Raw genomic sequence first — 23,417 nt, forward strand, 5'->3', positions numbered from 1 at the left:
GCTAGGAGCAAGCTTGGGGGAAATCGGTGTGGACCTGCTGAGTCGCAGAGGAGATGCCACGAACTAGTTATGCAAATCTGAGCTCAGGAGAGAGATTAGTGGCCATCACAGATGGTGGGTTCCAGGACAAAGGTGGCTGAGCTGCTAAGCTGGAGTGGTCAAAGCCTGCGTGGCCCTCCTGTGGTTGTCTGAGCCCCCCAAGGGGATGACAAGGAAGACTGCCAGCCAGGGGAGGAGGTCTTCGGTGCTTGCAGGGGCACATCCAGGGGGTGGGGGGCTGACACAGGCAGGGAGGGCTACGGGACAATACAGGTGAACTGCAGGGGCACCACAGGAGCAGACTTTCAAAGGACCCGATGGTGGCACGTGGCCAAGAGTGCAGGCCCTGGAGCCAAACTACCGGACTGGAATCAGGGCTTTCCCACGGAACTAGCTGTGTGGCCTGAGGCGAGTGACGAACCTGAGCCTCTGTGGACCCCAAACGGGGATAATAATGACACCACTTCACGGAGGTAGTGGTGAGGCGGAAATGCTGTCATCGCTGGCCCTTGGCAGAGTGCCTGGCCCTCAGGTACTTAATACACGTGAGCCTTTACAGCTATTAGCTCTCAGCTCTCGGTCACATAAATAAGGGAGGAAAAGGACTGATCTGGAGGCAGTAGCGAGGCGCGAGGAAGACACAACCCCGCCTCCCCACCAGGAGGAGCCCGGGCCGAAAGCAGGGAAGCAGCCTGAGAGGGCTGCCCGGGGTGGGGGCAGGGGTGGGGGCAGGGGTGGGGGGGGTGGGGGGGTGGGGGGGCATCCAGAGTAAGGCAGGACCCGGTGGTGCCGCACAGGTTAGGTGAAGAGAGGGGGGTGTTAGGGGCTGATGAGCGTGGAGTAGGACTTCTCAAGGGGGATGGACAGGCCTAGAGGAGAAAGCAAGGGTCTGAAGAGGCGGGCTCAAGAAGACGGCGGCCCAGGGCACCGAGGGATGGTCAGTAACTTCGGCATGTGAGGTTGTGCTGACACATCAGCCTCAGAGAGAGAGTTCAGCTGAGCGCATTGCTTTTGGACAGCAAGAGAAGGCCCAGAGAGGGCGTAGAGCGGTAGTCCCCTGCAGAAGCACACACAGCAATGTGCAAGGGGTGAGAGAACCGAATCGGGCCACTCAGCGCTCTGGGATGGGCAGTGTTCGGTGGGCTTTAGCCCTGACTTGGCATACAGATCAGACAAGACGGAAGTTACTGCCTGTGTGTCCGGGGCAGGCCATGAGATCCACCTTCAACGCCCTAGAGTCCCACAGAGACCAACAGTAAATCAACCTTGGAAAGTCCTGACCAGAAGTACCTAACGTTCTTGCTTTTCCTTTGCCAGGAGAGTGGGAAAGATGCCCAATTGTGGTCAGTGGTCTTCCTTTTAATCCTCCTTAGCCATAAAACTCCTAGAAGAAAACACAGGCAGTAAGCTCTTGGACATCAGTCTTGATCTTTTTTGTGACAGGAGTCTGGGTCACAGGAGAGTGGAACAGGGGAAGGATATAGACTGGTGACCCAAACAGTCCAGCCCTCTGTTTCTAATTCGGGAACTGTGAAGAAGCTGCCTCCCGTCTCCCTGCTTCACTTCCCCCTCCACGTGCTCCAGTTCTTGCTCTCCCCGACTCAGCTCTGCCTGCCCCCCCCCCCCACCTCTCCTGGCTGTCTGTCTACCTCACTCGCTGGACACCCAGGACAGCTGACACCTCTTTCTACCTGTTACCCTTCCTATCTCCCAATGTCGACTGCCTTCTCCCCTGACTGTCCCTTTGTTCCTTCTCTTCCCTTGTCTGTTTCTTGCTCTCCCCATCCACACACCACCTTTTCTGACTTGTCCCCCCTCTTCTCTCAATCCTTCCTTTGCCCCTGACCCACCTCCTTCTACAAGCTGCCTGAGCCCTGTAACTATGGAGTTCCTCACACCTTCTCTTCAGACCTCAAGCCCAGGGATGCCCCAATCTCACCTGGTGATTCCCACTGCCAATCTGGGAATTAGGTGCCTAGTCAGGTTCCTGGCGCAGCCCAGAACTCGTGACAACACAGGCACCCAGCAGCCTATTGACACGAGCGCCAACAGAAAGCCAGCCCCAGCCCAGGAGCATCTCTCTGGGTTTTTTCCTAGTATTGCTTTCTCGGTCGTATTAGTCATAGCTAGCTCTAGCTATCTAGATAAAAGTTCTTGTTCCTGCCTGGGTTGGCTGGTCAACTTTCATGGCCCCTGACATTTGTAACTGACCTCTGGGCCCTCCCTGCTAATGGCAAGAACATGGCAATGAGTTGCCTGTGCCCTCTGTCCTGTCTTCCAGGGAGGCAAACCCTGTGGATCTGGTCACTCTCAGAGTAACTGCTAGAAAGAGGTTACATGAAAACATGTCAACACAAGCTGGAACTTCTCTTCCAGGGTGACAATGACTAATTTTCTCCCAGATCTCATCTTTGTCCCCAGATGTGCAGACCATTAGCCCATCCCAACCACTACTATAATCTACATTGGAGATTCTGACTCCTACAGGAAGAAACAATTTCCAGTGGATTCTGATCAAGGCCAAGTCCAAATCTGAAATATCACTCTCTCCCCACCCTCTACCAGTTCACAACCAGAATTCAAGGACAGCAGAATTTAAAAGGCAAAGAGTTGCCTATAACCCACTTCACAAAAATACAGACTGAAATTTGATTAGGAAACTTAAGTGTCTTCAGCCACAACGTCTTCTGGACATTACCAGAAGGGGTAGGTGAAGAAAGGAGGGGAAAGAACCTCCATAGAGACCCTCCACCTGGGCCCTCCTCAAATACAAAGTGTGCCAGCTCTGTTCCTGAACTGGGGGGCAGGGGGGTGGCAAATCAGAAGAGTCAGGCCTTTGGCAAGCCTTCCTTTCTTTTCATCCATAATCTTTGCATCATTTGGGTCCCAGATACCTCAGATTTCCTAGCACAGAGACCCCAGGGGAAATATCAAAGCAGACATGTGGAGATGGCCAGCAGACCGAGGAGCCACCTGTTATGGACAAAAGGCAACGCCTCATGAGCTCGTACATCCACTCATGTATGAAGAACCACGGAGAACAGTGAAAGGAAGATACCAGTCCAGCACAAAGGGTATGAGATCATGCGCCCCAATCCTCCCCCACAGCCTCAATGTGTACCCCTGATTTATACCCCCTTTCCTCCATGCTTTGAGTTCAACAAGGAAAATGCCAGAAGAATCCAAAACAGTCTTATTTTTTCTTTGTTTAATCAGAATAATTTATTAATTCATCAGGCCACTGCATCCCAAAATAGGATTTGACCAGGTTTAAGAGATGTACATAACACCACCAAAAAAAAACAGAAAATAGTAAAAGATAAGGAAGTGAAAACAAAGCCAGACAAAATGAAGTCAGGGATCGATGCACAAATTGCTAACCAAAAGGGCCTGCTCAGTTTTTGGAACTGGATCTTGAACCTCTGAGCCTCCTGGTGGCCAAAATTTATCCCATTTTCATTTCACAGTCACTAAGATCAATCACCAATGTCTAGTTTTCATAAGAAATTAGTTGCTCAAGGAAAGTCCCTGGAGAAAATGCCGAGGATGTGCTGGAAGGGCTTAGCGTGACCTCCAGCCCGGCTTGCCTCACCTCCTCTGTTTCTGGGAAACTTCAGGAGTGGGGTTGGGTCAGGGGCTGCATATATGGTCGTGAACAAGCTTTTCCTTGTCGGCTGCTGTCTATAGGGGTATTCTCCTGCCCTGCCCACCCCCCTTCCCGGTGAAGTTGGAGTGAGGGTCTCAAAGCAGCTCCTCACCATCACCAGGACATGCCCTTGACCCTCATGCTCATCTCCATTGCCTCTAACTTTGCAGAAGCTTCTCTGTGGTCTGTGGATTCCCCAAAGAACTGAGGCCAAGCCATGTTCTACATTGAAGAAAGAAGGGGAGTCCTTTCCCCCGGGTGTTATATTTGTCACTTGGCACCACAGTAGGGCTCCCTGAGCCCCGGTGACTCCCAAGAGATTCCAGTGCCAGTGGCTCAGTCACTGCTGCCCGAGGCTCCTCTCCTGCTTGGGCTCACATGAATCTGTAATGCTGATCCAGAACCAGCCTTAGAGGCACATTGTGTTTCCTTTTACTCCCTTCCTCACCCTCTAGGCGCCACCGTTATGGAGTCTTTTCCAACAATGAAAATGTGAAAAATAAATGTGACTTCAGAAAGTATTACGTAATAGCAGACAGGATCAGAATGGTTCCCATATCAAGGGAATCCCTCACCGCACCCTCATTAGAAACGTGATGTCTGTGTGGACCCTTATTCTACCTGTTCACTGTGTGTAGGTAAAATTGTTCAACTGGATCCTGCCCTTGCCCGTTCTGACACTCTTGACTCAGCTAAGTGGCTCTTAGAACAAAGCAGCTCTCAGCCTTGAGAAGCGGGGAGCCTGAGCCACACTGAGAAGAGTGGCCTCTTCCTCCGGGCAGCACAGGGCAGGGTCACCGGGCGCAGGCTCCTCCCAGGGTTCTGACAGGGACCGGGTGGGAAGTGCACCAGAGGGCAGTGAGGTCCCCAGCGTGGGGCGGGGAAGTAGAGGGAGGTGGAGATAGTTCCAGATTTGCCTCTAGTCAGAGTGACGGAAAAGATGGCGCTAAACACACGGTAGTGGTAGTGGTGATGTCGGGGGAGACAGCAGCAGGAGCCGTGGGAAGCAGCGGCTGCCCCCCTGGACTCCAGCACAACTTGAACCCCTCTCCTGCCAGGCCTTCCCTGACCTCGCACTACATGTAGCACGAGCCTCCAGTCGCAGCCTGGGCAGGGGTTCGACACTGGTGTCTGCTGCTCAGAGAGGACACTAAGGAGCATCGGAAGGAGAGGTGACATCAAGACTGAGAGAAGGGGATGCTTCACCACATTCATTCTGACCGTAGGCTCCACTGGAAGACTGCCCAGTGCTGGGGAACCACGGCCCACTGGAAAATGCCCTTAGGAGGGAGAGCGTGTCTGGGGCCCTGAGTCTGTAGGAGTCTGACTGTGTGTGCCTCACCGGCGTTGTGTGAAGGAGGCTGCTTTGTGGGCCAGTGTGTACGTAACGTGCATGCCGAATGGATGGGCCCAGGCTGAAGATGGCTGCAAGGGGTCACAGTGCGTGGGGGGGAGGGGGGGCACGGGTGGCTAGAGAGGCCCCGGAGTCACTCAGGTTGAACTGGCAGGGAGGAGACCGGGCTCCTAAGAGGAGAGCCCAGGGCAGGAGACAGATCTGGAAGTCCCGGGCACGTACACACTGGGAAGCCAATGCCATCCGCAGCAGCCCCAGGACGGAAGTTCAGACAGCAGCCTGTGGCTTCGCACCACACCCGCACCCACTCAGTACTTCAAAGCTCTGCACCCCCGTCCCCAAAGGGGGTTACCTTCTCCACAAAGTGACTAAACACAAACTCCTTTTTGCAGCCTGGAGGCAGGGAGCTATGCCCGACCGGGGGTGCCGGAATGGGATAAAGCAGGGAGAACCCAGGGCACCCATAGGTCCTGACCGCTGCATTCTTCAGCATGTGAGGACCCGACTGCCTCACGCTCCTTCTCGCAGGATGAAATTGTGCCATGCAGCTGGGCTGCAGGACAGCATTCAGTGCCCTCTCAGTGGGAGCACACCGACTCCTCCCACCTCCCCCGCGATCAGCCATGGCATGGCCATCAGAAACACAGCTTCCGCCAACAGGGAAAGGCCCGGGGAGGCAAAACTAGAGGCCCAAGTTCCTGTAAGGCTTAACGTTCAGTTCATCCAAGTCTAACCTGAGCAGGACTGACTCCCTGAGGAAAGGGAAATTCTTAAACCCCATTTCCTTCCCCAAAGCAGTATCTCATGGGGAGAAACATCACTGTGGTTACAGGTCGTCCCTGTCTCAACCCCCTGTATCTCTCACCCATATTGTTGCAAAGATAGAAATCCACAGCAAGTGCTTTAATAATAGCTCAGCCTTGCTCAAAGCATTGCCGGTTCAGACCATCCCAGGCCCTCTGCTCTTTAGGGATTCTCAGTTTCCCTATTTGCTAAAAGGAGAATTCATAAAGGAATTTTAGTAGGAAATGTGGTCCACAAAGTGCTTTGGGATCCTCACACCTGAGTTACCTGCCCTAATGCAGAAGGGGATTCAGGAGAATGGTCAGGAACACCTTAGGCTCCAGAGACAGATCTGGTTAAAGCCTGCCTCTGCCATTTTCAGATGCGCCACCAGGCAAGTTACTTGGCTTTCCCAAGCCTCGGCTCTCTCCTCTGGGAAATGGGGACACTATTAGTACCTCTCTCCCGGCACCACTGTGAGGAGGAGATGAGATGATGTGCACAAAGTGCTTAGCACGGAGCCTGCCAGAGTAAATGCTCAATAAATACCAGCTACTTTTGTTATTGTTAATAATTTATCAAGGACATCACTGAGGTTCCTCCTCTTTGCTGAGGTCATGGCGGTCTGCTTTAAGCCACTGATTCCCAATTATGCCCTCTCTCGCCAGTCTTAAAGCTCTCCTGTACGGACACACCCCAACCGAAATCCGCCACGTGAGAATTTGCTGATGTGTGCCAACAGAACACGTGTACCTGTGGACAGTGTGAAGGCACAGCGAGGTTTGGACTCACTGCTCAGGACCCCTGATGTACCTCTAAACTCCTACATGACCAGTTTGGCTCAAACACTGATCAAGTCCTCACGTGACAGCAAATATAAGGAGGGCCTGAGGATTGCACAGGGTTTTTTTACAGGAGAAAAACAAATTACACTTAAGAAAAGTGCCTTCAAATCCAGACCCTTAGCATCTGTAATTCACTTCCAAATAACCTGGATTAGGCCAAGATAACTTGCCTGGGTATACACCAAGCTTAAGAATTCGGAAAGCTCCTAGCACACATCTTACGCTCTGGGGAGATTTCAATATGCGTGTATCTCTTTGCTGTGACGGGGGGCGGGGGGCCTCCTACGATGCTTTCCCTCCTGCGTGGGTTCTCCGGTGGGCGCTGAAGTGGGAGCTATTGTTGAAGTCTTTGCCACACTCTGTGCACTTGTAGGGCTTCTCCCCAGTGTGGATTCTCTGGTGAATAATGAGACTGGAGCTCTGGTTAAAACATTTCCCACACTCTCTGCACTTGTAAGGCTTCTCTCCCGTGTGAATCCGCTGGTGAGTAATGAGGTTGGAACGGTCACGAAAGAACTTGCCACACTCAAGGCATTTGTAGGGTTTCTCTCCCGTGTGCACTCTCTGGTGCGTGATGAGCTTGGAGCGCTCACTGAAGCCCTTCCCACAGTCCACACATGTGTATGGCTTCTCCCCCGTGTGGGTTCGCTGGTGGTTAGCCAGCGTGGAGCTCTTACTGAAGTTCTTCCCACATTCAGCACATTCATACGGCTTCTCTCCCGTATGGATCCTTTGGTGACTGATGAGGGCAGAGCTCTTAGAGAAGGTTCTTCCACATTCAGGACACGGATACAGCTTTTCCCCTGAGCTGGTGCCGTGTGGGCCAGAATTCAAGTTCTTGCTGGCACTCTGAGGTTGTTCAAGAGATGTCTCTTCCGTAGAGTTCCTCCAGGGAGCACTGAAGGATGGGCTTTGGCCAAAGGTTTCCCCTGCCTCGCAGCAATGATCATTGCCTCCCACGTGGATTCTCTGATGTTTCAGGAGGTTGGAGCTCTGGTTGAAGCTTTTCCAACATTGCCCACATTTATAGGGCTTTTCCCCTGTGTGGATTCTCTGGTGGGTGACAAGATTGGAGTGATCGCTAAAGCTTTTCCCACACTCAAGGCACCTGTAGGGCTTCTCTCCTGTGTGGATTCTCTGATGGGTATTGAGGTTGGAACGATCGCTAAAGCCTTTCCCACATTCAGGGCATTTGTAAGGCTTCTCGCCTGTGTGGATCCGCTGGTGGGCAATGAAGTGCGAGCTCCGACTGAAGCTTTTCACACATGTGTCACACTTGTAGGGTTTCTCTTCCAGGTACAGGCCTTGGTGGTCGATAAGTTTTTCTAAGTCATCTTCAGAAGAACATTCTTCCCACTGCTCCTGGGGGGGATTTCCCCACTGCCCTTCACCTCCACCTTCATTTTCACTGTCTTGCCCCCAGTCATGAGGGTGGCAAACATCCTCTCCAGTACATTTTGATAAGGCTCCAGGCAAATCCTCAAAAATATCTTGCTCTGAAATCTGGTCTTCGTCCTTATGCCTCATCTCAAAACCTGAAAATACACAGAAATGCAGTTTTCTTCGTTCATTAGTTAATATCTACTTATATATCTTATCTTGTGTCTTACAAATTTAGCTACAATGATATCCTATATTTTCTTTTTTTTTTTATGTTTATTTTTGAGAGAGAGAGACTGTGTGAGCAGGGAGAGGGGCAGAGAGAGAGAGAGAGAGACAGAATCTGAAGCAGGCTCCAGGCTCTGAGCTGTCAGCACAGAGCCCGATGTGGGGCTCGAACTCACAGACTATGAGATCATGACCTGAGCTGAAGTCGGACGCTTAACCGACGGAGCCCCCAGGCGCCCCATATATCTTATATTTTCTATCTCACATCTTATGATGTGACTAACGTGAAACTGCTCAAGTTCCGGTGCATATATAAATGTGTGACCTGCAAAGCAGAGAACAGAGCCTGGAACATGGTGACCCTGCCAAGGGAGCCATGAGGCCCAGGCCACACACACAATCAGCTAGTCAGTCTCTCCGGCCAACTTCCCCATCCCTCTACTCAATAAGGAACACCTCCCTCTCCTAGTACATTCCATATAGCCTCTTATCATGAGAAATCGAATAAACTCTGTAATTTACCAAAAAATCCCAGTAAAATCAAGACCTGACTACTTCTCTCATTTGGGCAATTACACTAAGCAAATCACAAATGCTTTTCCTGGTCAATTCCACCCTCTCTTGTAGTTCAGAGGCAAATGATAATGATCCGGCCCCCTTAATCTCTCATGCCTGTGGATTTGGTGGACATTGAATTACTCCAGGCTTACCAGTGTCTGGGGTGTCTGGACACAGGGTGGGAGATTTGAGGCCAACTTCACCTGCCATCTCCTCCCAGGCCTCCTGGTCGTCAGCCTCAGTACTGCTCTGCCCAGACCTAGAGAGACTCGCTGCCTCCCTGAGGGTTCCCATGGCTCTGACCGCAGTCCGTGCCCTCATCAGTGAGTCCAGCTCCTCATAGAAGGGGCAGGTCCCTGGTGGGTGGCTGCTCTTGGCTTTCCGGTAGCTTCGAAGGAGGTTTTTGAATCTGTACCGACATTGCTCCAGTGTCCGCAGGAAGCCCTGTGCACACAGCCGCTCTGCAATGGCCCGGTAAACCTGGCTGTTCTGGTGGCACGTGCGAAGCTTTTCAGAGAATGGGGACTCACTGAGAATGGTCAGGAAGGCCTTGGTCTCCTCGTAGCCCCAGTGCACACCTGCTGTCGGGAGTGAAGAGTTCAGAACTGTGAGGCATAATGAGACTAGCCCAGGTCATCAGGGATCAGGGGCCCCCGTTCCAATACATGCCTAGAACACAGGCAACGGAGAAATTTCCCAGGCACCTGGGGCACCAGCAAAGAATATTCCCTTGCTTCTCAGGGGTGCGCCAGAGCCTCCCACCCCCACCCAATTCTAAGACCTTCCATTAACTCTTGAGTCTTAGTTGAAAAAGATATAGGTGGCCATATTATACCAGGTGACCCCACTTCTGGCTTCAGTTGACTGGTGTGGGGAAAGGCCTGTAATTGGGATCTAAGAGACTTTCTCTATATCCATTCAATACATATCCTCTAGTTTTATTTTATGAACTTTCTTCTGAACAAACAAGGGAACTGAGAGTCCCTAGACAGAAATGTAACTCAAATAATGTTACAAGAGCACCCAACTAAGGATGCCCTTTCCTCTTTTTGGAGGAATGAACAGGAAGTGTTCTGTTCTCAGTTCCTCAGCAGGTAAATGATGCAGCCTGGGGAGGCAGCATCGTGGAGAGGAAAACTACATAAAGATGGAGGCAGGAACTCTGGGCTCTGATCCTGACTCTGCCCCTACCTCACTGTGTAACTTTACATAAGACATTCCATCTCTTGGGCTTCAGTGTTTTTCCACTTTTACAATGACGGGGTGTTTCTCAAACATCACTTGTTCACCTATATACTGTTATGATTTCTGTTATATATTAAAAACTTCACTCAGTATATTTCCTTACCTAAATTCACCGTAAAATCACAAGTTGATGTTCTCATGCACATTAAACTTAAAAGTACACTCGTGTGGGGCACCTGGGTGGCTCAGTCGGTTAGGCGTCCAACACTTGGTTTTGGCTCAGGGCATAATCTCATGGTTTCGTGGGTTTGAGCCCCACATCAGGCTCTGTGCTGGTGGCGTGGAGCCTGCTTGGGATTATCTCTCTCACTCTCTCTGCCCCTACCCCAGTCACACTGTCTCTGTCCCTCTCAAAAAAAATAAACATTAAAAACTTAAAAAAAAAGGAACACTCGTGTAACACTATGACCATCCATACTCCTAGTGACACACTTTGGCAAATATAGTTGATGGGTTTGAACTGCACAGATTCACTTTTCATAGAACAGATTTTTTTATATATATAATACAGTAGTGTAAATGTATTTTCTTATGATATTAACAACACCTTTTCTCTAGCTTGCTTTATTGTAAGAATATACAATACATATAACATGTAAATACATGTTATTTATATTATCAGTAAGGCTTCTGGTCCATAGTTTGCTACCAATGGTCAAGTTTGTCGGGAGTCAAAAGTTGAATGTGCATCGATCAAATAAGCAGAGATCAATACTCCAGCCCTGCATTGTTCAAGGGTCAACTAATACTGAATTAGCTCTTTAAGGTCCCTTAAGTTTTTAAAAGTTTGCTTCTATAACTAAGAAAACTCATTCTAGGAAATTGATCATAGAAGGAAAGAGTAGGAGTTTGAGGACAATCTAAGGAACTTAACACCAGTGGCATCAATCTGGACTTGCGATCCAGTCTGTGCCCTGAACTCAGGGAGCAGAGGTTTGGCTGGTAGGAGAGTTGGAGTCAGGATCCACTAAACCCCCTTGTTCTTACCAATACGACTCTGGAACAGAGCTGGGCCCCCTGGAATCCTGGGCTCCTGGACAGACTCATCAGTGGCCAGGTCATCACCATTACAATCTTCTGCTGTCTCTTCAGGCTCCCAGCCCCCTTCCTCCTGTTCATCCATCTCTGCATCACTGTCCCCCAGCCTGGGGAGCACCACAGCCTCTCCTGGGCCATCGGTGGCTCTGATGGCTGTCCGCGCCCTCACCAGGGCCTCCAGCTCCTCATAGAAGGGGCAGGTCCCTGGTGGGTGGCTGCTCTTGGCTTTCCGGTAGTTCCGCAGGAGGTTTTTGACTCTGTAGCGACACTGCTCCAGTGTCCGCAGGAAGCCCCTTGCCCTCAGCCGCTCTGCAATGGCCCGGTAAACTTGGCGGTTCTGGTGACAAGTCCGGAGCTTTTCAGAGAAAGGAGACTCACTCAAAATTGCCAGAAAAGTCTTGGTCTCCTCATAGCCCCAGTGCACACCTGACACCTTCATGTCCTCCGTGTCCCATTGGTGTTGTTCCTCCCAGGCCCTGGAATCCCTCCAGGCCGATGCCTGGGCTGGTTTTGTTTGCTCATTATCCAAGGTATAATCTGCAGTGTTCCTCTTTCCAGAATTGATAAAGCTCGGACGCCAAAAGCCTGGTCCTTGCTCTCGCTGGCAGTTGATACCTGGTTTGGAAACTGGAGCCCCTAATAGAAAGAAAGAAAAGAAAAGATTAAGTACAAATGACACACTGAGCAGAGTGCTCGTCCAAACTGCCCCTGGAACGGAGCACTGCCGTGCACGCAGCTATTCAGACATTCCCATGCCAATTCCCGACATTAATTGACCAGTTTGCTCTGTTCATTTGCTTTCTTTGTTGTTGCTACGAAACATATCATACAAAGAGTGAGTGTTACTGGTCCACAGATGGGCACGTGGCCTAAACTAGCCCAAGCAGAATGAATTTAATGGCTGAAGGAAAGGTTTCCCTCTCTCTCACTCATTCACTGTGCGTGTGTGTGTGTGTGTGTGTGTGTGTGTGTGTGTGTGTGTAAGAGACAGGGAGAGAGACAGAGAGAGTCTCTCTCACTAGGAAACTTGTGAGCCCAACTGCCATTGGCATGTATCTTTTGATTATGACACATGATAACTTTAGTGCAAAGCTGACACTGAGGACGGCAGAGGAGAGAAAAAGAACCTAGGGTCTGCCGTGACACTGCAGAACCACTTTGTACTGTGATTGGAGCATGTCCTCCTCTCAACGTCCAAAAACGTGAGAAAATATATTTCCTTATTTTTTAAAACACTTTGCAATGTCTAAAGAAAGGACTGCTGTCCCAACAGCTCCCAGCCCTAACAAAACAGGAAGCCTTATCACAATCCCAGACTTTAGCCTCTACTACAAAGCTAAAATCATCAAGACAGCATGGTATTGGCACAAAAACAGACACATAGACCAATGGAATAGAATAGAAACCCCAGAACTAGACCCACAAACGTATGGCCAACTAATCTTTGACAAAGCAGGAAAGACTATCCAATGGAAAAAAGACAGTCTCTTTAACAAATGGTGTTGGGAGAACTGGACAGCAACATGCAGAAGGATGAAACTAGACCACTTTCTTACACCATTCACAAAAATAAAGGACCTGAATGCATCAAAACCCTAGAGGAGAAAGCAGGGAAAAACCTTTCTGACCTCAGCCACAGCAATTTCTTACTTGACACATCTCCAAAGGCAAGGGAATTAAAAGCAAAAATGAACTATTGGGACCTCATGAAGATAAAAAGCTTCTGCACTGCAAAGGAAACAACCAACAAAACTAAAAGGCAACCAACGGAATGGGAAAAGATATTTGCAAATGACATATCAGACAAAGGGCTAGTATCCAAAATCTATAAAGAACTCACCAAACTCCACACCCAAAAAACAAATAATCCAGTGAAGAAATGGGCAGAAAACATGAATAGACACTTCTCTAAAGAAGACATCCAGATGGCCAACAGGCACATGAAAAGATGCTCAACGTCACTCCTCATCAGGGAAATAAAAATCAAAACCCACTGAGATATCACCTCACGCCAGTCAGAGTGGCTAAAATAAACGAATCAGGAGACTATAGATGCTGGAGAGGATGTGGAGAAACGGGAACCCTCTTACACTGTTGGTGGGAATGCAAACTGATGCAGCTGCTCTGGAAAACAGTGTAGAGGTTCCTCAAAAAATTAAAAATAGATCTACCCTATGACCCAGCAATAGCACTACTAGGAATTTACCCAAGGGATACAGGAGTGCTGATGCTTAGGGGCACTTATACCCCAATGTTTACAGCAGCACTTTCAGCAATGGCTAAACTATGGAAAGAGCCTAAATGTCCATCAACTGATGAATGGATAAAGTGTGGTTTATATACACAATGGAATACTACTTGGCAATGAGAAAGAATGAAATTTGGCCATTTGTAGCAACATGGATGGAACTGGAGGGTGTTATGCTAAGTGAAATAAGGCATACAGAGGAAGACAGATACCATACGTTTTCACTCTTATGTGGATCCTGAGAAACTTAACAGAAGACTATGGGGGAAGGGAAAGAAAAAATAAAAGAGAGGGAGGGAGCCAAACCATAAGAGACTCTTAAAAACTGAAAATAAACTGGGGCACCTGGGTGGCTCAGTCAGTTGGGCGTCCGACTTTGGCTCAGGTCATGATCTCACGGTCCATGGGTTCGAGCCCCATGACAGGCTCTGTGCTGACAGCTCAGAGCCTGGAGCCTGCTTCAGATTCTGTGTCTCCCTCTCTCTCTGCCCCTCCCCCGCTCAAGCTCTGTCTCTGTCTCTCTCAAAAATAAATAAACATTAAAAAAAATTTTTTTTTAAAAACTGAAAATAAACTGAAGGTTGATGGGGGGGTGGGAGGGAGGAGAAAGTGGGTGATGGGTATTGAGGAGGACACCTGTTGGGATGGGCACTGGGTGTTGTATGGAAACCAATTTGACAATAAATTTCATATTAAAAAAAAAAAACAAAACAGGAAGCCTTTCATTAAAATAAATATTCAAGGTCAGGTGCCTGGGTGGCTCAGTCAGTTAAGCATCTGACTTCGGCTCAGGTCATGACCTCACAGTTCGTGAGTTCGAGCCCCACATCAGGCTCCATGCTGACAGCTCACAGCCCAGAGCCTGCTTCAGATTCTGTGTCTCCCTCTCTCTCTGTCCCTCCCCTGCTTGTGCTCTGTCTCTCTCTCTCTCTCTTTCAAAAATAAATAAACATTTAAAAAATTTGTAATAAATAAATATTCAAGGAAAACTAGATGAAAAAGAGTTGAGAGCTAAAAGAAACTTAAGGATTACCCGGTTCAACACTTCCCAAAGTTTGTCCTGCTGAACACTATCTTCCCAAGATATCATGGTTTATGTAAAAAAGGAGTTATGCTGTCAGGCAAGGCGCCCACAAGCTTCCCATGTCTCCCCTCACCGACAGGAGGCGGGCCTATCACTGTCTCTTCCACTTTATCCCTCTCTCATGTCTAACCCATCATTCTGACCCAAGCTCCCCAGGGAAATGGTTCATGTTTGTTTAGCTCCCGTGGAGACGCACTTACGAAAACAGGAGTTGGTGCTGGCCGTGTGGGTTTTTGAGCCCCGTGACGTATACTTCTCACTGTGGTTTAGTACATCAGTCTCATGGGCTCAGCTCACTGGGGACTGCCCCTTGGAGATGGACCCTGTTTGATGCTGCCAAGACTGGATTTCTGAGACAGCCCCAGGAGCATGCTGAGTGTACCGAGGAAATGAGGAAACGACCCCCAGAGGGCAGGCCCTCGGAAGCCAGCCGCCAGCCTCTATCCGGGCAGACCCCACGCCCCATGCTCCACCCCTGCCACCAGTGCTGTGGCCACAGAGCGCATGTGTTCTTCCTGTGTCTGAAGCTCCAGACTTCGCAGAGCCCCAAGTCTTAAGGGAGTGATGAAACAGCCTCTGGGAACTGAGTGTACCAGAAACCCGACAACATCCTCCTGAGAGGGCACGGTTTCCTTACCCAGGGACACGCCATTCCCACAGCTGTCTCCTGGGGGGTCCTTGCAGAACTGCTTCTCAGCGTGTTTGCTGGGGCCCAGGGCTTCCTGTGAGATGTACAAGACAAGGACCTCAGTTGGAAATGGCCTGGCAACGCGACCAGGCCCCGGGAAAGATAACGGACGCAGGGATACCATGTGTGAGGCCAGTGTCATAAGGAGCAGCATGACCGTGGAGAGGCCAGCAGACTGGGGGCCAAGGGCAGAGGCTAATACCCCAGGACATATGTCCTTCTGCTGAGGGCAGGCCACAGAGTGAGGAGAGGGGCACAGGCACAAGGGCACAGGAGGAGTAAGGACAGGAAGGAAGGGACAAACAGCAGCTTACCTGGGACTCAGCAGTCACCTCCCAATCTCCAACACGCCCCGTCTTTGGGAGAGTAGGGACTCGGGGAGTGAGGACAGCTGAGGAGAAGAAGAAGTCTCCTAAACCCAAGCTCTGGTTCCCAAGAAACCGCCCCTCCCGGGTCCAGCTTTCCAGATGCCATGCTTGCATCAAGCTGGGACTGTCCTGGTATCCCGGGCAGATGTCCCCTTTTACTTCCATCCTAGAGCGTCTGGCTCCTAAGCTGCCTCGAGAGATGGGCCGTGTGTAAGATGCCACCTCGCACTCCTATGATCACCACGTGACCCCGGCCCTGGCCTGAACTGGCTGCATGACTCTGTGGGGCGCCAACAGCACTGGGCGCTTCCTCTCCTTGCACAGCGCTTACCTGCCTTCCTTCCCAGTGTGTCCATCAGACACCAATCCACCCCCCGTCTTGAATTCTGCACATCCCTACTCCCTGTGCACCCTTCCTTACCCCCTCTACCCCTCACCTCTCCTCCCAGACATTCCCTGATTCTTGGTACTCACCACTTTCTTTCAAGGGGTGTGGCACTATCTTGGTGTCTAGATGCTCGGGAAGGTCAGGGCATGAGTTCTTCACCCACTGCTTCTGGGACTGTCCCTCAGGCCAGTGATTCACTGGCTGCAGTGGACAGTGCTGAGATTCCTGCATTGCCTTTAAGGACCCAGTCTCTTCTGCACACAAGGCCAATTCCTACACAGACAGTCAAAATTCCCAATGGTCAGTTCAGTAAGACCAATTACGGTAGGGCAGGGAACGTTCCGTGGAGTACAGCTGTGGTCCAGAGGTTAACAGACTCTTTTTAAGATCCAAAGATGACTCAAAGTATGACAGCAAAGCCATGAGACTGACATTAGTCAACAGACCAGCGCTTATACCACCAAATGACTAATGTTTTGTTCAACACAGGGAAGCTATACAAGCATCTCAATGAGGCTGCTACTGTTCCAAACATTTTTGAATCATAAAGAGATAAATCATGTAAAATTTTCATGACATTAAAAACTAATCTCTAAACATCAAAAGTCGATTCATTTTTAAGTTATCAAAAAAAGATAAAAGTTAGCCAGGTATACATTAAACGACAAAAGGAAACATAAAAACAGATACACCAGTAACTGGATATAATTGCTCTAAATATTCCTGCTGAAAGGCAAGGAAAATTCAAAAGTAAATGTAAGAAAAAGGAGAGACAAACAACTACAAATGGAATTTTAAAATGTAATAAAAGTATGTGCTGCTTTAGAAAGTCTTATCTACTCTTCAAACACAAGGAGAAGCGAAGAGAAGGCACTATAACTCGAAAGGAAAGTAGAAGTGGCTACTTAAATTCAAGGTCAGGCGAACGAGTACTCAGAGATACAGGGCATGTATATAATAAAAGGGAATAACCAATTAAGAGAGGACAGTACCCACTCAGCATTACCAATCATAAAGCTCATTTCTTATCTGTCATTTGGTTCCAAACTGAGAGATGGAAGAGATGTTATTTCCTGGCCCTAAAACCCCAACAATGGAACAACCTCACTGCATTATAGAAACTTAAAAAAATGTGTTTTAATTTTTTCAAAAGGTAATTTTCAATGCTCACCTGGTTCAAAAATAGAAAATATAAAGGTACATTTGGTGAAAATACCCCATCCCTACCCTGTCCCTGTCCCATCTGCCCAGTGTCTTCCTTCTCCCTACTCTTCCCCACAGGTGACTACTGTTCCGTATCCTTTCAGTTCTTTATACACAAGCATCTATGAATATAGACTCTTACTTCTTCCCTATTTTACAAAAGGTAGCAATTATATACATTGCTCTGAGTCTTATTTTTTGACTCAAAATATTAACATCCACCTTCAGCAACTTAATGAGTTTGCCAAACTTCCAGAACTCCAAAAAACCTTTGGCTGATGGGAAAACTCCAATCCTCACTCAAAGAGAGGGATGTTTATCCTTAAGATATACAGGTATGGGCCCAGAGCATAAAAATCCATTCCAAGTGAGGCCATCCACCAATGTCTTGTATGGCTCATAGGGAGCAAACATGTGCTTATCCGCATTCTACTGTGGTTATTTAAGGAAAAAAACAAATAAATCTCTTTGTTATAGTTACAATCTTACAATCTACAGAGCAACTGCAGGACTAGACTCCACAACAATCCTCACTCCCAGCTCTAGCTCCTCTAACTACTGCCACGCCTATGCAGAGGTTTTGATCCTGTAGATGGCAACTGTAGACAGAAAGAAGGAGATTCAAGTGACAAGGAGAAGGAAAAAACTGGTAGAATATTGGTTGGAGTAGGGATGAGTAAAGAATTCATCAAAAATGCCTGTGCACCACACAAAGCCTGCACATGGATGTTTATAGCAGTTCTACCCATAATTGCCAAAACTTGGAAGCATCCAAGATATCCTTCAGTAGGTAATAAACTGCAGTACATCTAGACAATGGAATGTTACTCAACACTGAAAAGAAATGTGCTATCAAACCATGCAGACATATGGAGGGACTTTAAATGCATACTCCTAAGTGAAAGAAGTCATTCTGAAAAGGCTACATACATACTGTATGATTCCAACTATATGACACTTTGGAAAAGGTGAAAGTATGAAGACAGCAAAAAAATCAATGGTTGCTAGGGGTTGGGGGAAGGGAAGGATAAATATGCAGAGCACAAAGGATTTTAGGGCAGTGAAACTATCTTGTATGAACTATAATGGTGAATACATGTTGTTATACATACGTCAAAATCCACAGCACGTACAACACCAAGAGTGACACCTAATGTAAACTATGGACTTTGGGTGATAAGGACGTGTCAAGGTAAGTTCATCGATCATGATCAACGTGCCACTCTGGTGGGGAATGATGTGCGTGCATGGGGACTGGAGGTACAGGAGCAACCTCTGCACTTTCTACTCAGTTTTGCTGTTAACCTAAAACTGCTCTAAAAAATAAAGTCTGTTTGTTTAAAAAGTGCCTCTGCAGGGGCACCTGGGTGGCTCAGCTGGTTAAGCATCCAACTGTGGCTCAGGTCATGATCTCACAGTTCATAGGTTCGAGCCCTGCATCAGGTTCTGCACCGACAATGTGGAGCCTGCTCAAGATTTTCTCTCTGCCCCTCCCCAACTCATGCTTTCTCTCTCTCTCAAAATAAACAAATAAACTTAAAAAATATATTTTAAAAAAATGCCTATGCACCTAATGGGGAGAGGGTTGCTGCAACAGGGTGACGACGGAGTCAGCAAGCCAAAACCCACCCAAGAGCACAGCTGAGAGGTCTCTTTAAGGAAAATATCTTGGAGGTCATTTAGCCCAGCAGCGCTGCCTTTTCCAGGTGGTTCTCTCTGAGGAACGGAGTTAGCATACTTCATTCCATTAGTAAGACTTGGAAAAGTCTTCCTTGCAAAAAATGTAACTGAGTCAGGTACCTTGCAATGTAAGATCACAAGCATATATGTGGGGGCAGGGGAGCTCCTTTGCTACTTATCCATTTGTTTTGACATCTGTGAGCACTCAGGAGCAGGTAGAAAGTTAAAAAATAAAAATAAAAGTCACAGGAAAATAATACATGATAGAGCACATTCCATTACCTGTTTTTTGTTTTTTTTTTCAATTTTAGAAGCAATTCAACCTCTGCTCAGCTCACAAGGGTATAGTTTGAGAACTTTTGGTCTAGTCCAACCCTCTCATTTTACAGATAAAGAGTCATTAAGACCTTGATTTAAATCAATTCTCAATTAACTCAATTCTGGGTCTCAAGTTCATTTGTTTTTTCACTGCCACTTAAGACGAATAGATGGTTTCTTTAAAAGAAATAATACGGGAGGGTGGGGTGGTATATTAAAATAAGGTACACTCTCTCATACTTAGTTCTATAACTTTAAATCATATGTTTTCTGTGTCTTCAATCAGTTTGTAAAAGAATCCAAAAAGCAGAGGCACGCATGTGGCTCAGTCGATTAACCATCCGACTTTAGATCAGGTCATGATCTCACGGTTCGTGAGTTCAACCCCACGTCCGGCTCTGTGCTGACAGTTTAGAGCCTGGAGCCTGCTTCCGATTCTGGGTCTCCCTCTCTTTCTGCCCCTCCCCCATCCATTCTCTCTCTCTCTCTCTCTCTCTCTCTCTCTCTCTCAAAAATAAATAAACATTAAAAAATTAAAAAGAATCCAAAAAGCAAACCCACGGACGATAAACCTTTCTTCCCCCAATCTCACATCTGTACAGAGCTTCACCTTTTATGATGCACAGAAAACCCCTGCCATTTGCAAGGGATCTTCTCAATCTATAATTTCCCCCAACAACATATCATTAAATATAACATCACAAAAATTACTGACCGTGTAACAAGGGGAAGGAACAGGGGTATGTTGAGATGGAGGTTCTGGGTGGCTGGCTCAGCCCGCAGCCAGTTCAAGTACTTGCTCTACATATGCCAGCTCCAAAAGCAGGATTCAAAAGTCGTGCCCTAGAAAAACTATAAATGATATCATGGGCCTTCAGTCTCTTGCAAATTGTTGAAACTATGAGTGTTAAATCCACGATGCTTTCACTTCCCTTATCTTGGCTCTACCACTTAAGTTATATGAATCTACACATGTCACTTACCTCTGAGTCTCTGTTTACCCACTTGAAAACCAGTGACATAACAGTACCTACCTCATCGGGCAGCTGTGCTGATTAGATGAGCAATACATACAGAAAGGTTAGAACGGTGTCTGACACACAGTGAGTGCTCAAGAAATGTCAGTTACTGTCTCATTTGAGCCTCATGCCTCAGAGGTATTTTAATTCCCATGGCTTACACATGAGGCATCTGTCGTGTACAGAAAGAACAATGAATTTGGAACCTCAGGATCTGGATTTAGGCTCTGGTTCGGACTCACTGCGCTTTGTGAGCCACCTGACTTTTTGGGCCTTAGTTTAGTGTATACAATGAGGAGGATAATGCTACTTCTGTCTACCTACCTACCTTACTGCCTTAAGCACCCAAAGAGATCACGTATGTAAAAAGGCTTTGTCACATGTGAAACACAATACAAATCAACTGCACCGTGAATATGGTCCTGAAAGGCAGTTTAGGCAGTGGTTCTGAATGCTGGCTTCAGTGTCAGCCTGCCTGAATTCACATCCTGGCTCTACCGTCTAATGCCGTGTGACCTTGAGCCAACTACCTGCTTTTCTCTGTCTCAGTTTCCTCATTGGTAATATCAGGGTAACGGTATCCATCTCATTAGACAGGATTAGGTGGAAAGCACAGAAGATAGTGTCTGTTACACAGCAGTGCTCAATAAATGTCAGTTGGTCGATGATAACAACAATTATTATTATTACTATGGTTTTGGCAATGATTAATCTAGTCATAGCCCCGCCGCCTCACCCTCTGTCCCGCAGCCTGGACCTCTCGGTGCCAATCCTCCACCAGGGCCACCGCCTCCTCACCACTCTCAGGGTGGCGCGCCTGCACCCAAGCCTGGACCTCCCTGGGTAGGATAGTCAGGAACTGCTCCAGCACCAGCAGCTCCAGGATCTGCTCTTTGAGGCGGATCTCTGGCCGCAGCCAGTGACAGCAAAGCGCCCAGAGCTGGCTGAAGGCCTCGTGGGGTCCGGCTGCATCCCTGTACCGGAACTGCCTGAAGCGCCGGCGGGAAGCCTCAGGGCCAGGGTCGAAGCCCTCCTCCCCAGGTTTGCTCTCTGGTCTCCATGAGTCCCCTTCCAGCTTTACAATAAGGAGTTCTTCGGGTTCCGGTCGGGGAGAGGCCCGGGCCCGGGCTTCCAGGGCCATGGCCATGGCCTGTTCCGGACACCTTGCTTCAGCTGGGCCGTCCTCGTTCAATGTCTTCCTGCATTCAAGGTGTGTACTTCCAAGGATTCCTGGGAGAGGTGATGCTCCCCAAGGCTCTGAAGGCAGAGGGACAAGGGACAACAGACAATGTGAGTAAGAGGACCCCGAACCTTCCACTGCCTTTGCACGGAGCAGGGCTACTCAGACAGGAATAGGGACAAGCAGGCAGACAGACCACAACCTGGCCCCCAAGCTGGCAGCCAGCACACGCTGGAGGAGGACAGTACAGCACGAAATCCTCTATGATGTGCTGAACGCCGTGTTCTGGCATCGAGGCCTTCACAATCTGGCCCCAGCATGCCTTCCTTCCTCTACACATGCCCAGTCTAACCCTTCCTCAAGTTGGGTTCCAAATGTCACCCCCCTCCACAGGGCCTTTCTCTCCGGACCTTCAGCTTTCCTTTAAGGGTGCTCCCCTTGCAAAACCCCTCTCACTCTACATTCCCTCTTGGCCAACCCATCCATTTGGCATTTTTCACCATCTTGAAACTGATGACTCCCAAAGCTCCAGCCAGGACCCGCCTCCAGACCCCAAATCCAATCATCTACAGGACATTTCCCACTTGACTGTCTATTAGGCGCCTCAAACTCAGTGGGCCCCAAACTGAATTCATCATTTTCTCCTACAGACCCGTCCCTCTTCTGGAGCTCTCCATCCAGCCAAGGCACCACTTTCTATCAAGTTACCCATGCCAGGGGCACCTGGGTGGCTCAGTCGGTTAAGCATCCGACTTTGGCTCAGGTCATGATTTCATGGTCTGTGAGTTCAAGCCCCATGTCGGGCTCTGTGCGGACAGCTCAGAGCCTGGAGCCTGCTTCAGATTCTGTGTGTGTGTGTCTCTCTCTCTGCCCTTCCCCTGCTCATACTCTGTCTCTGTCTCTGTCTCTGTCTCTGTCTCTCTCTCTCTCTCTCTGTCTGTCTCAAAAATAAATAAACATTTAAAAATATTAAAAAAAAAAAAAAAGTCACCCATGCCAGAAACCCAGGGATCACCTTCCTTCAACATCCCCCATATCCAATTCATCACCAAGCTGTGCCTCCTGGCCTCCTAAGCATCTAGACCCCCAATGCTGCCACCTCAGGCCAGAGAGTCGCCATGCTTTTCATTGGATCAGCCTCCTAACTCATGTCCCTGCCTTCTCTCCTCTCACCCCAACCCAGAGTTCTTCGCACAACAACCAGACTGGCTCAAAATCTGACCAGGTCACTTCCTGCTGAACACCCTTGGGTGACCTCCCACATCCTTCACAATCAAGTGTGAACCTTGCCCAAGTCTATACCTCATCTCTTTACCATGTTCCACTGGTCAGGGCACTCCAGCCACACAGCTTGCTGCCCTTGGAACCCTCCTACATGCTGTGGACCATCTCCTTTAGGAAGTGTCCTCCCTTTCTTCACCTAGCTAGGTCTCAACGTCAATTGTACTCTTTCCAAGAGGCCCTCCCTGTGCCCTGAAACAAGATTCAATCCTTCCTATGCCACAAGCTTCCATGCCACCTACGTTTCTCTACCACAAACCTGATCATGCTCGATTATAATTATCTTACCCACTAGATCATAAGCTGACCAGTACAGTGCTCAGCACACAGAGGCAGCGCTCGGTAAACAATCAGCTCAGTCAGACAACAGTCAGCTCATGATGGTGATGTGTCATGAAGCAAGGGTTATAACTAATCCCCTTCTGCACACACTAAATTTTTAAATGACCTTCTAGCTCATGTCAGAAGGAATTCTTTCCTCCTTTCTATTTCTATCTCTGTCACACTTGCCACTTTCTATGTTGTATTAGAGGGGAGTGTATGTGTGTGGCCCCAGAGAGATTATGGCCTCACTGAGGATGAGGAACATAGTTTACCCCTTCCCTCCTCCACCCCCACAACAAGCATGATGCTACACACAGGAGGCTCTCCGAAAACACTTATTGAGTGGACAACTGGGATTGCTTCTTTGACACAAGGAAGACTCTGACAACACTTGTGCTGGGTGATCTGGAAAAATGAGCTCTTTGTGTCATTCCCAACAAATCTAGATGACATAAAAACACCCACTCAAAGGAAACTATCAGCTCCTTCTAAATGGGAATGACACAGCCAAATTAAGAGT

General features: G+C 48.5%; 1 protein-coding gene across 7 annotated transcripts in view; it reads right to left on the reverse strand.

Moving 5' to 3' along the window:
- Nucleotides 1-847: 847 nt before the first annotated feature.
- Nucleotides 848-23,417, reverse strand: part of ZSCAN20 (zinc finger and SCAN domain containing 20) — a 28,644-nt gene continuing 6,074 nt past the window's right edge. For 5 of the 7 annotated variants that reach the window (XM_060624541.3, XM_060624537.3, XM_060624538.3 and 2 more), the window contains 7 exons: nucleotides 20,849-21,369; nucleotides 15,979-16,165; nucleotides 15,451-15,527; nucleotides 15,086-15,170; nucleotides 11,066-11,752; nucleotides 8,986-9,414; nucleotides 848-8,202 (listed from right to left, as the gene is read on the reverse strand). In XM_060624541.3, coding sequence (XP_060480524.2) covers nucleotides 6,950-8,202; nucleotides 8,986-9,414; nucleotides 11,066-11,752; nucleotides 15,086-15,170; nucleotides 15,451-15,527; nucleotides 15,979-16,165; nucleotides 20,849-21,259 — 3,129 coding nt within the window. In that variant the 5' untranslated portion in view covers nucleotides 21,260-21,369 and the 3' untranslated portion in view covers nucleotides 848-6,949. Of the gene's footprint in view, nucleotides 8,203-8,985; nucleotides 9,415-11,065; nucleotides 11,753-15,085; nucleotides 15,171-15,450; nucleotides 15,528-15,978; nucleotides 16,166-19,808; nucleotides 20,828-20,848; nucleotides 21,370-23,417 lie in introns of those variants that run through there. The other 2 variants (XM_060624543.3, XM_060624544.3) reach the window with 2 other exon arrangements.

The sequence above is a fragment of the Panthera onca genome, chromosome C1 (assembly GCF_046562875.1).
Source record: "Panthera onca isolate mPanOnc1 chromosome C1, mPanOnc1 haplotype 2, whole genome shotgun sequence".
Classification (NCBI taxonomy): Eukaryota; Metazoa; Chordata; class Mammalia; order Carnivora; family Felidae; genus Panthera; species Panthera onca.